The sequence below is a fragment of the Pocillopora damicornis genome, chromosome 1 (assembly GCF_964200805.1).
Source record: "Pocillopora damicornis chromosome 1, jaPocDami1.2, whole genome shotgun sequence".
NCBI classification, from domain to species: domain Eukaryota; kingdom Metazoa; phylum Cnidaria; class Anthozoa; order Scleractinia; family Pocilloporidae; genus Pocillopora; species Pocillopora damicornis.
In genome coordinates this window covers 36,823,258-36,836,261 of record NC_142670.1, presented here as the reverse complement: position 1 = coordinate 36,836,261, position 13,004 = coordinate 36,823,258, and the positions used below count along the sequence as shown (strand labels likewise).

The 13,004-nt window shown below is 38.7% G+C and overlaps 1 protein-coding gene across 1 annotated transcript; it reads left to right on the top strand.

Annotated features, from left to right (window-relative positions):
• The first annotated feature begins 5,882 nt into the window (after positions 1 to 5,882).
• LOC149053606 (uncharacterized) lies at positions 5,883 to 8,997 on the top strand. The gene is made up of 5 exons (XM_089183407.1): positions 5,883 to 5,896; positions 6,110 to 6,153; positions 7,515 to 7,654; positions 8,186 to 8,322; positions 8,742 to 8,997. Exons 1-5 carry the CDS (start codon positions 5,883 to 5,885, stop codon positions 8,764 to 8,766), a joined length of 360 nt encoding a protein of 119 aa, XP_089039533.1. The 3' UTR covers positions 8,767 to 8,997.
• The last annotated feature ends 4,007 nt before the right edge of the window (positions 8,998 to 13,004 follow it).

Below are 13,004 nucleotides of genomic sequence, written 5' to 3'. Positions count from 1 at the left end.
AATTAACCAGCCCACGAAGGGGATGACTTTAAACATTCCTTTGCAGAGGTTTACGTGACGTTTAACACGATGTTGAAGTTGGCTTTGGTTATCATTATGATCTAGGGCCACCCGAGCCAGACAGGTCGAAGGGTCCTGTGTTCTAATAGCAGAGGCTCGTAGATTACCTGCGCCGCGCCATCAATAAACTGAACGTCACGGTTACCAAAGGCAAGTCTTAAATGTTGGCTTTTTGATAGAGGGAGACTAATAATCTACAAAGGCGATGAGAAACTGGAATGGGTGGTTATAGAAAGCCTTCCAACAAAAACAGACCGGGACGAGGAACAAATTTGCGAGAAAGGGTGTGAACCCCGACCCCAAGACTATTGTTGTTCAGTTGTTTGGCACATAGGGTATCACCAAAACATGAAACGTGTGGACAATCAAGTTTGACTAACCGATACAGTCTTTTTTTATTTTACCAGAAATCGAAAATATAGCACAAAAAGAGTCACTGCTGGTTTGCATTTATCGCCGTTGAGAGCTTGTAGTATTAAAGAATAATTAGGTACGGTTAAAATAAATGCGTAGTTTCATTTTTTGATTTGAAGTTTTATTTTTCAGTCGTTTGCGGTTTTCAATGCCGCCCCTACCAAAAGTGAAAATGCGTGTATAACAGGCAACTTGTCTAAATGCTTTATGCAAATTTAAGTCGCGAACTTGAAGCCTTATGGCAACGCTTCTGTGAGTATCTTCATTTATAATCGTTTAATCTCGAGTTGAGCATTCCTTAGGGATAGCGTGTGAAAACTCATAGTCATTTTTAATCCAAAAAGTTAATTATCCAGAGGTAGATGACAAGCGTATTGAGCATCTTTTAAATGTACACTTTATGCAGTTTTACGAGGTGAACTCAGAGCGGAATTGCCGCGAATTTTGGGTGTCTTGGAGATTTTTTTCAGGTGTAAAAACGGTATTGAGACATTACGATAAGAACAAAAGGAAGCCCGACTCCAAGACTTTAATGACTATTGTTGTTCAGTTGTTTGGCACAGAGGGTATCACCAAAATAAAAATAATGTGCGAATAATCAAGTTTGACTAAAATCAAGAATTTTTTTACTTTACCAGAAATTAAAAATATAGCATAAAAAGTGTTACTGTTGGTTTGCATTTATCGCCGTTTAGAGTATGGAGTATGACGGAATAATTTGGTAAGGTTGAAAGGTAAGGTTTTTTGTCACTATTCCTAACATCCCTCTAACTGGTTTTGGCTCTCCATACAAAGGAATAACAAATATTAAAAATTTAACTGAGATAAGACAGAGGGTGTTTTGAAGCTGTTTTGAATCAAAAATGGTTACGTGACCGACAAAACCAGTCCATTGGTGTCGGTGCTTTCAGTGTCTTAAGATCTCGTTTGTGATTGACTGCTAGACAATTAACATTTTAGGCATATCTTAGGTGTTAACGGTTTTGTGTTTGACTGTGGGGGGTTGCTTGTTAATCAGTTATTAAGGCAACGCATTGAAAGTTCGAGAAAGTTAGTGAGGTGGATTGCTTCAGTTTGTTTCAGAGGTAAGTTTTGAAAACTTATAACTCTTAAAAGCACCGTACTGGATGTTACATCTGAAAGTCCTATCAGAGTTTCATGAAAAGTGTAAAGTAGGCCTAGAAAGACCATTGAAAAAACATTTACTTACTTCAAACATTTCACTTCTGGAGAAATCTCGAGGTGCACGGATCGGCTAACACCGCAGCCTAAGTTATCATTTTCTTCAAATAACTGGTCGTTATATTTTAGCTGTAGTTTCGGCAATTGAAGAAATGAAGTTCGCAAGTGTGATGCAATTTTAATAAATTGCAGAAAAGAAGGCTGATAAAAGTCCAAACTTCGATGGGATTTGAGCTCTTGCCTCCCAGACTCAATTGGGTGTCACTAACAGCTGGGCTAAAAACTCACACTTCGCGAGCAAGCAAAATGTACTTCATCAGTATTATGATTTGTAGTTTTATTTTTCAGTGGTTTGCAATTTTCAATACCACTCAAACCAAAAGTGAAAATGCGTGCAGCACAGCCAACTTATCTAAGTCCTTCATGCAAATTTAAGTCGCGAACTTGAAGCCTAATGGTAAAGCTTCTATGTTCATTAATAATAGTTTAATCTCAAGTTGAGAATTCCTTAGGGATAGAGTGTAAAAACTCATTGTTATTTTTAAATCCAAGAAGTTAATTATCCAGAGTTTGATGACAAGCGTATCGGGAATATATTGAACCTACACTTTATGCAGATTTACGAGGTGAACTCAGAGCGGAATTGCTGCGAATTTTAGGTGTCGTGGAGAATTTTTTTTTTTTTCCAAATTTTAAGTGCACTCCTCTTTAGTTCCTCTTTAGTATGTAAGTTTATTATTTAATCAAGAAACGAGGCAAAACGCTATTCCTGTATTAAGGTTGTCTACAGTATTTAAAGTTTGCATTTGATACACAGTGACTCTCCCACATTTGTAGAATATTTCGCCGCAAAGTGATCGAAGGTTTTTTCTTTATTTCGAGCCGCGATGAAAGCCTTTTGCTTTGTTTTAATACTGTAGAAGTGAAAGGAGTGCTTTAATCTGGCTCAGACTTGAGTCTGTACTGGTTAAATGACAATTCTGGAGAAACGTGTCAAACAAGGCACGCAACTGATCACGCACCAAAAATACATCAGCATTCAAAAAGCGGTCTGTGTCAGTAAAACAGCAGACCGGGAGTTAAGTGCAGACTGACGGTAAAAAGCAAACCGAAGACTGCAGACCAGGGGTAAAATGTGGACTCGTTTCTAAAACAACTCGCTTCCCCGGAAAGACTTCAAGAGTGAGCTGGGATCGACGCCGCGTAAGTCGTGAGAGGCTGGCAATAATCTTCATGGCGATTGATGTTTCAAACTTCACTTCCTCGGATGGTTTTGGCGTTGACATATTAACTTAAGGTAGGAACGATTAGAAACGAAAGTGTTTGGATATGCAGTTCACAGCCAGCTAAATACGTTTGCCTTAGTTGTTAAGGAATAAACAGTTCTGCTGGGCAACATTAGATAGCTTTATTATACATGTATACCTTGTTTGGCCTTCAAAGTAGTCGCGATAGACTTTCATCACACATTGGCAATTTCGATTACTTGGAGAATGAAAACCTGTTTCTCGTACCTTTGTTTTGCATTGCGAAGTTAGGCGTGCAAATTCTTTAAACTTAACGCAAATTTGTAGGTGCAAGATAAGGGTCTAATTAACAACAAGGCATGCTTCAGATATATAGTTTTGATGTGACGTGTTTTCATTCACTGGAAAAATGGCGGAGTCTTCCCTAAATTGAAACAAATTCATAGCAAGAGAGAGTTTCAAGTTCCTTTTAAGTTTGATCATTTAGAGAAACCAGAAATTTCCACAAACTTCAACTAAAGAACCGAGTCACCCCTGGCCTGCAGTCTTCAGTCTGCATTTTACCCTCGCTCTGCAGTCTGCGTTTTACGCAGACCGGTCTCGAAAAAGCAGTCAAAAATTTTCACAGAATCTCCACCAAAAGTTCTTTCAATCTTCTTAAAATAAATGTCGTGTCGCCCTGTGCAAGCGTTGCAACTGCTTTTCAAATTCCTTCTCCTTTTTTATCAGTATTCCTAAAATCCCTCCAACTGGTATTGCCTCTCCATACAAAGGAATAGCAAATATTTGAATTTGTCTAGGATAAGACAGAGGGTGTTTTTAAACTGTTTTGAATTAAAAACGGATACGTGACCGATGAAACCAGTCGATCGCTGTCGGTGCTCTCGATTTCTTAAGATCTCGATTGTGATTGACTGCAAGACAATTAACCGTTCAGGCATATCTTAGGTGTTCACGGTTTTGTAAGTTTGACTGTCAGGGGTCGTTTGTTAATTAGTTATTAAGGAAACGAATTGAAAGTTCGAGAAAGTTAGTGAGGTCGATTGCTTCAGTTTGGCTCAGAGGTAAGTTCTGGGAACTTATAACTCTTAAAAGCACCGTACTGGCTGTTACATCTGAACTCCTATCAGAGTTTCATGAACAGCGTCAAGCAGGCCTAGAAATCTCATGTATACTTTGTTGGTAGCAAGGTCGTTTCGATCGAAACCAAAAGTCAGTTTGATCGAAGACAAGAGTCAGTTCGATCGAAGAATAAATGATTATAAAAACTACAGTTTTGCAAGCGTATAGATAATAATAAAAGTTCTTGTGTTGTGTAATGATTGCGCGATGTAATATGCGCGACGCGGAAACGCGATTTTCAATTGATCTCTTTTGTTGTTGGGGTTTCTTTCTCGGCGTTCCTGATCGGCAATGCTCAATGAGCTATTCGCTATAACGTGCGTACACTGAAATACGGGTTTTAAGAATTTATTACTTTTGTTCGCGCGATCGGAGTAAAATCGCTAAGAGTCTTACTCGACCCGTCGGTGCGAATATAGTGAGTTTCTCCCAAAACGAGAGTGGTTTCGCCCAGAAGAAGAAGAAGTAACTAACTAAAAGTAATTTTTTCCATCTTGCCGAAAAAATGTTAACCTTTCATTTGTCCATAGACCTTGAAAAGAAAATTAGTTTTTCCAAAGGGGTATGTTCAGAACGGTAAACGAACGAACGTTGGGTAATGAGAAAACGTCGACTTGTCCTGAGACCATGATGAAACGAACAAGTTGTCAATTTTTACTGAGAACCAGATTTGATAAATAGTAAGTTCAATACAGTTAAGCAATAGTTACAGTCTTCGATCGAATCGACTTTTGTCGATCGAAACGACCTTCGATCGAAACAACCTTCGATCGAACTGACTTGCATTCAGACTTTCATCACACATCGGCAATTTCGATTACTTGGAGAATAAAAACCTGTTTCTCGTACCTTTGTTTTGCGCTGCGAAGTTAGGCGTACAAATTCTTTAAATTTAATGCAAATTTTTAGGTGCGAGATAAGGGTCTAATTAAATACCTCCAAACAATATTCCCTGGTGTTTGCCTTTCTTATTCCGCTCTGTGTTTCACTTCAGCATTAACTCGAGGTAAATCTGCAACTATCATGGTCAACTTGACCTATGTCGGGCTTCTTGTTGGCCGACAAGGGATGCTTCAGAAATATATTTTTACTGTGACGTGTTTTTATTCACTGGAAAAATGGCGGAGTCTTTCCTAAATTGAAACAAATTAATAGCAAGAGGGAGTCTCAAGTTCCTTTTATGTTCTGAAAACTTATAACTCTCAAAAGCACCCAACTGGCTGTTACATCTGAAATCCTATCAGAGTTGCGTAAACAGTGTCAAGTAGGCCTAGAAATCTCGAGGTTCAAGGATTTTTTGTGAATGTTTGCATGACAATCAACATTTTAGGCATATCTTAGGCATTCACGGTTTTGTAAGTTTGACTGTCAGGGGTCGTTTGTTAATTAGCTCTTAAGGAAATGTATTGAAAACTTCGAGAACGTTAGTGAGGTCGATTGCTTCAGTTTGATTCAGAGGTAAGATCTGGGAACTTATAACTCTTAAAGCACCGTACTGGCTGTTACATCTAAGAATCCTATCAGAGTTGCATGAACAGTGTCAAGCACGCCTAGAAAACTCGAGGTTCACTGATCGTTTTTGAATGATTGCAAGACAATAAACATTTCCGACATATCTTAAGTGTTTACGCTTTTCTAAGTTTGGCTTTGAGGGGCCGTTTGTTAATTAGTTATTAAGGAAAAGTTCGAGAAAGTTAGTGAGGTTGATTGCTTCAGTTTGGTTAAGAGGTAAGTTCTGAAAACTTATAACTCCTAAAAGCACCGTACTGGCTGTTACATCTGAAAATCTATCAGAATGTCATGAACAGTGTCAACCACCGTACTGGCTGTTACATCTAAGAATCCTATCAGAGTTGCATGAACAGTGTCAAGTAGGCTTAGAAAAAACATTGGAAAATCAGTATTATGAATTGTAGTTTTATTTCTCAGCCGTTTGCAATTTTCAATGCCGCCCATACCATAAGTGAAAATGCGTGCATCACAGGCCACTTGTCTAAATGTTTTATGAAAATTTGTAAGTTTGACTATGAAAGGGGAAAGGTCGTCTGTTAAGTTAATTAGCTATTAAGGAAACGCATTGAAAGTTCGAGAAAGTTAGTGAGGTTGATTGCTTCAGTTTGGTTCAGAGGTAAGTTCTGAGAACTTATAACTCTTAAAAGCACCGTACTGGCTGTTACATCTGAAAATCGATCAGAATTCATGAACAATGTCAAGTAGGCCTAGAAATAACATTGGAAATACAATTATTTACTTCAAACATTTTGCTTATGGAGAAATTTTGGGGTTCACTGATCGTTTGTAAATGATTGCAAGACAATGTCGTGACAGGCTTGTCATGGGTTCCCACGGTACTTGAGAGTTTGACTGTGTGGGGGGTCGTTCGTTAAAAAGTTATAAAGGCAATGCATTAAAAGTTCGAGAAAGTTAGTGAGGTTGATTGCTTCAGGTTGGTTCAGTTCAGAGGTAAGTTCTGAAAACTTCAGTATTTCTCTTAAAAGCGCCGTACTGATTGTTACATCTGAGAATCATATCAGAGTTGCATGAACAGTGTCAAGTAGGCTTAGAAAAAACACTGGAAAAACATTTATTTATTTCAAACATTCTGCTTATGGAGAAATCTCGAGGTTCACGATCGGCTAACACCACAGCCCTAATTGCCATTTTCTTAAAACAATTGGTCGTTATATTCTAGTTGTAGTTTCGGCAATCGAAGAAATGAACTTCGCAGATGTGATGCAATTTTAAGAAATTGCAGGGAAGAAGCCTAATAAAAACTCAAACTTCGACGGGATTGAACTCGTGCCTCCCAGACTCTCTTGGGTGTCACTAGTAGCTGAGCTACAAACTCACACTTCGGGAGCAAGGGGAATTTACTTCGTCAGTAGTATGAATTGTAATATTATTTTTTAGTCTTTTGAAATTTTCAATGCCGCCCGTACCATAAGTGAAAGTGCGTGCATCACAGGCAACTTGACTATTAAGTGCTTTATGCAAATTTAAGTCGCGAACTTGAAGCCTTATGATGACGCCTATTTGAGCATGTCCATGTATAATTGTTTAATCTCAGGAGAACACGATCCCTAATTCATTTTTTTAATGTGTTTAGGATTCCTTAAGGATAGTATGCGAAAACTCATCGTCATTTTTAATCCAAGAACCTCTTGTACAATATACCGAAGATTTTCTAGAGTAAGATGACAGGCGTGTTGAGAATCTTTTAAATTTATAATTTATGCAGATTTAAGAGGTGAACTCAGAGCGGAAATGCCGCGAATTTGTGGTGTCTTTGAAATGTTTTTTCAGGTATAAGGTCTAGAAAAGTTCTTTTCACAGCAGGAGAAAATTCGAAGTGAAAAGTAGTGATATTTCACCCAGCCATTTACAAAAGGGTGGTGAAGCGAAAGTAATTACAGGTAGAGCGCATGCATATGCTTTATTTTACCAATTAACCCGCCCACGAAGGAGATGACTTTAAACATTCCTTTGCAGAGATTTACGTGACGTTTAACACGATGTTGAAGTTAACTTTGGTTTTCGTGGTGATCTGCTTTGTTCTCATGGCAGAGGCTCGTAAATTACATGCGCGGCGCCATCAGGACACTGAACTTCACGGAAGGGAATTCTTAAAGGTTGGTTTATTGATAGAGGAAGAAGAGCAAAAATTAGAAGGCGATGCGAGACTGGAATGGAACGAGAGACAAATTTAGGAGAAAGGGTGTGTCGTTAGTCGCCAATCAAGCTTTTGCTTCCCGCACTTGTAGCACTAAGGGACCGGTAATTATTTATCACCTGACGGGGTGGTGTTTATTCAAATGATCTCACTCATTAGCAGTCAGTTTCCTTTATTCTTACCTTCAGACGCTGTTAACGACGACTGCTACCCCATCTATCCGCCCTGAAAACTGTGTGACGCCCCCACGCCCCCTCCCCCCCAAAAAATCCTCCAACCCCGCCTCATCCCTCCCAAGCGATGAAATAGTGAATAATACATGTGCGCGCGTAAATATGGAATTTCTCTTCGAGCGTTCAACTAGATAGCCCACGAGTAAGCGCAGACAAGAAACTTCATATTTACAAACAACCACGTTTTACCTAACAAGCCAGAAGAGATTTATCTGAGAGAAATATTTAATTGTTTTTGTTACATCAACAATTTTCAGAAGCATCTGCATCGTCGCTCGTGTATTCCAGTTGGAGCAACGGGTTGTGCGAAAAATGACGGCAATTGCTGTCGAAAAGGAAACCCGTTCACTGGAGTCAAGCGGAAGTGTGTAAACAAGGGCTCCTTTTTTAATCCGTAAGTAAAAAGACTCAAACATTTTGTTAACAATGATTTATCCACTTGCATCAAGATTAATGATGAAACTTCTTATTTCCTCGACCAATGATGGTTGGCTTTTTGTATCTGAGACATTAATGTATCGCCTGTGTTCGTGTGAAATATCCTGAATATCTGGCAGGGGGAAGTTTTAACTTTTTACGTAAACAGCTAATAAAACGGTGATGAATAGTGCGTGCCAATCAGCGCGCGTGAAAAGCATTACTCACTTGTGTGGTATCAGGCCAATAATAATTATGATAATTATAATGGTAGTAATGATTATCATAATATAGAACTAACTATACACAGTCCTCCCGCCAGATTCTCTCACCAGCTGCGTGGTCTTGTTCATTCGCCACGCCTCTAATTTCGGTTGGTTTTTTTTTATATCCCAGGGAGTATACATGTCTGGAGCCATGAGGAAAGACTCGGTGGCAGATTCAAGAAAACACGAGGATTTTTTTTCTAGCGAATCTTGATTTGAGTCTTGTCAAATGCAAATAGGGTGGCTTCTGTGGACAAAAATAGACATACACTCGACAACCTTGCACGCATGCACGCACACGCACCCACATGAGCGCAGGCGCGTCTCTTAGATCACAGCTCACTTACGACAGCAAATTCAATAATAAACTTCGGTTTTTTCAGTCACTCTGTTTCAGTCTTTTTTTTTTTAATTATTTTGACTTAAAAATCCATATTACGTGAGTCGCTGAATGAGAGAGTGTTCCTTCAATTTTTATCCCCCTCTGCGCGCTGGACTCCAGTTTCGAGGGGCCTGGGTTTGAGTTCTGACTGGCATGAACACGGACGGGGGTCTAAGCAAGGAAAAACTAGAGAACCCTGACCTCAAGACTTTTACTAACAGCTGAGCTACAAACTCACACGTCGGGAACAAGTGAAATTTACTTCATCAGTAATATATGTATTTAGCTAAGCGTACAAGCGGAGCTCTTGTCAGTCCATTTTCTAGCCCTTCATTATACTTTCCAGCCCTTCATTATAAATACTCTTTAGCACAGGCTGTAGAAGAGTTTCCTCAAGGGGAAAAGAAACCAGACGACGTCTGGTCTGGAATCTGGGAACGATGTTGTCACAACTTGCAAAGCGATCAATACTCATGCTAGTCAGCGGTATCTTCAAATAGCTTAGGACCATCGCTGTTGTTCCTAATGTTTTGAGCAAATTTTCGAAGATAGGGAATGTTTTCTTCTTCAGATGAAGTGTATGATGTCAGCATCAGTTGAAATTATATTTCATTGAGCGTGACTTATAATTTCGGTTTGGGAAAATGAGCCAAAATTGAAAGAAACGACTGCAAACTACTTTGTGTTAAGACATCACTAGTCAATTGGAGTGTATACACGTGCACCCAGTGACTCAGTAAAACAATGCGCCAGAATCGTTTGGGCTTCTCTTATATCTTCTCTTGAAGTTGCCAGGTATGACTGATTGTCCCATCGTTTTTCCCTAACGTTTCAAACTCCTCTGTTTAGCGTAGAAAATTAAAAAGAAAAGTAATATTCAACTCGTTTTTGAGCCTGTAATTTTTTTTACACTTTTCCGCTTTCCGCTATTCTTGTTTCATGATTGCCCTCTGCCTGGAAATACACGACGTCTTTTTCTGATATTTTCTCTTAATTAATTCGGTAATCTTTGGTGTAACTGCATATAATGTGGATGTCTTCAAGAAAACTTGAGATAATACCTGCATTTCATTTCCACATCACAGAAATCAATTCCAAAAATCAATCAAGTTTCCTCTTTAGTTTAAAAGTTGATGTTGTTATTGGCTATATTAGATAGGTTGAAAAGTTTTAGATGGCATTTCCTCATGTTTGCCGATGGTATTTCCTCAGTTGTTGCAACATGTTAACATGAAATGCAACAAATAAATTTTGTTGGTATGTAAAAAGTTTTCATTTGACTATCTACTGGCAAGTCTTTGTATTATATTTCAATCCAACCATTTTCCACAACTTGTAAATACCATTACAAAATAATTAATCAGGGGATGTAAAATTTGTGGCATATACACCATGTTTGAAATGCCATGTCCGTAAAAAGCTAACAGGATTGAGGAGGCGGTATTTGGGAATAGGCTCCCTTGTCTGTATCATTTATTAGCTGCTTGCTCCTGTTGGCAATGTTTTGAGGAAGTTGGGCCGTCAGGGCAAAGGAACTGAGGATTTTAGTAGGTAATGACTTTATTCAAACCTGGAAACCATCATTGTGAAAGCCAAACTTGTGCCTGGTTAATCATTAGCTAGCACACAGAGATATAAAAGAGGCTTTGTGAAAAAAAAACCAAAGCAATAAAATTAAAGATTCAGGAGAAGCATATGACATCAACTAGTTTACTGATGTTCTCACCTGAATTCAATCTGGAAAGAGAGCTCTGCAACTCTACTGTTTCATCTTCTCACACTTTAATTAAGACATAAAATTTAATTATCTGCAGGCAGGTTAAGGAGGAAATTAAAGGAATGGATATATGTTACATAAAAAGAAACCCCATACAATAAAAAAAGCCGGAGCATATTACCTACATGTCTATGCTTCTGAATACAGCTTTAATTTTTTAAGCAGTTATCTACATATGTAAACCGGGTGCAGTTTATCGACAGTCAATCAAGTAGTTTCCTAAAATCGTATGGAATGTTTAAAATGTGCTTCACTTTTGCTGCATATACGGAATTATCGTTCCTAATTACTGATGAAATTCCGAGAGTGTGACTCAATTAATTTAAAAGAAAATATCCAAGCAGGTTATAGAAATGGTTCACAAATTATAAACTGATGATTTGTTAACAAAACCTCCCTAAATTATGGTACCGATACGAATTTATCGTTCATAATCACTTATGAAATTCCGAGATTGTACCTCAACGAATTCATCAGAAAATATCTAGGAAGGTATCAGAAACGGATTTACGCTAACCATGTGCTTACCAGCGTGCTTGTGAAATCAAATTGCCAGGAACCCGTTTAATTACACGATCGCAGCACGGACGCTTCTTGCAAAATGTGATGACTATCAATTTCAGAAATTGATTCCTCAGTTTCCTGCATTAGGAAAAAATTATCGTGTTGCAAGCATGTTCATCATAACCCGAGCAGTAAGTACGCCTTGAGATGTTGAGTGAAGAGAACGTGGCTCGAACGAATCGAGTAAAAAGCATGAAAACGCAGCGCTGAAAAGTACTCTGACCAAACAATGAAATTCACTTATCCCGTAGTAGAACGAACTCCAATTTACCCGTGAATTTGTTTGCACCACACATTTGCGGCCCGTAATTTAATTCTTGGATTTTTGACGGGTTCTCATTGAAGTAAACTCGAAGCGTGTGTTCATGAAAGCTAGACCAACTTCTTTATTGCAAGCCCCAAAACACGTGCTATTTTTTAGTAGCAAGATATCCGAAGTACGCTTACACAAAGTATCATTCTAAGACGCAGGTTATGTAACAACTTAACCATAAAATTATATAACAAAGAAATCTACGTCACTTATCTACCGCACTGAATTTATAATCAGGTAATTTATACGAATAGCACCTAGCTCTTTTAGGGGCGGTACCTTGGGTATGCCCTTTCTTCTCCGAATCTCCTGTTTATTCTGCTCTTATGAAACACCCTTCAAGGACTATTTCCTCTAAAGATATCTTTTTAAGTATAATTTTAATTCTGTTGGTAAGTTTATTATGATTTTTATATTGTCACTCATATCTTTATTTTGCCTGAACTTGCCGTAAGACTAAGAAATTTAAGTTAGCAAGACCTTTCGTAAAGCGTAAACATCACGAGGTACCTACTTAGTATGCGAACTCCGCTCTGCGTAGCTTAGCGTGATTCGTTAGTTAAGTGTAAAAGCAAGACGAAGGTTAGAGGTTGACAGCTCAGTAAGCGTCACCTTTATAGGCGGTGACCCACACTTTCCTAGAGAGATCAGAGTTAGTCCCCGTTGTACTGACTTGCGTAGTAAAGCCCGGTTCAAACGTCGAACTTTTCATGTGTCGAACCTAATACCCCTAATAGAGTACATGTGGGGAGCGACGTTTGAATCAATTTAGTTCGACAGATGTAATTTGGGTAGACCCAAGAATTAAGTTCGACATATCCAGTCGGTCGGTTCGACTATGGAGCGACTTCAATGTAAACGTCGAACTTTTCATGTGCCGAAACCTAATGCATAAATTATTATGATTCATTTTTTAATCCCACAACCCACTTCTCTCGTCATAAGCATGCGCATGAGAGTGGAAAAAAATGGCGACTTGGCGGAGAAAGCACTCTGTAGTTGTCGATATAGACATGTGTTTTTCGTGTTCTGACACGACAAAATATACTTGATTAAATTGTAGCAACTCAGTTTGTAACCGCTGCTCTGTGTTTTAAGAGGAAGAAACTCCTGCCTAGCAAGCTGGAAAATCCGTTGCATTTTGCATTGCTTGTGTAAAGGAAGATCAGGACTCCAGTACCAGCAGTGGAAGAAGTTTGGCAAAAAACAGCGGGCGAAAAGTGACAGAAGACGATGGAAAGATAATGAGCATCGAATATAAAGAAGTATCTAACAGCGCTCGTAATAAGTACGACAAAAAAGTTCGACGTGTGAATCAACGGTCAATCTTAATTATTTGGGTCGACCCGAATAAGTA

Excerpts from the sequence above, each read along its gene's own strand:
- LOC149053606 (XM_089183407.1), top strand. Across the intron at positions 6,154-7,514 it reads TGCTTCAGTTTGGTTCAGAG|AGATTTACGTGACGTTTAAC; the intron begins GTAAGTTCTGAG and ends ATTCCTTTGCAG. Across the intron at positions 7,655-8,185 it reads ACGGAAGGGAATTCTTAAAG|AAGCATCTGCATCGTCGCTC; the intron begins GTTGGTTTATTG and ends AACAATTTTCAG.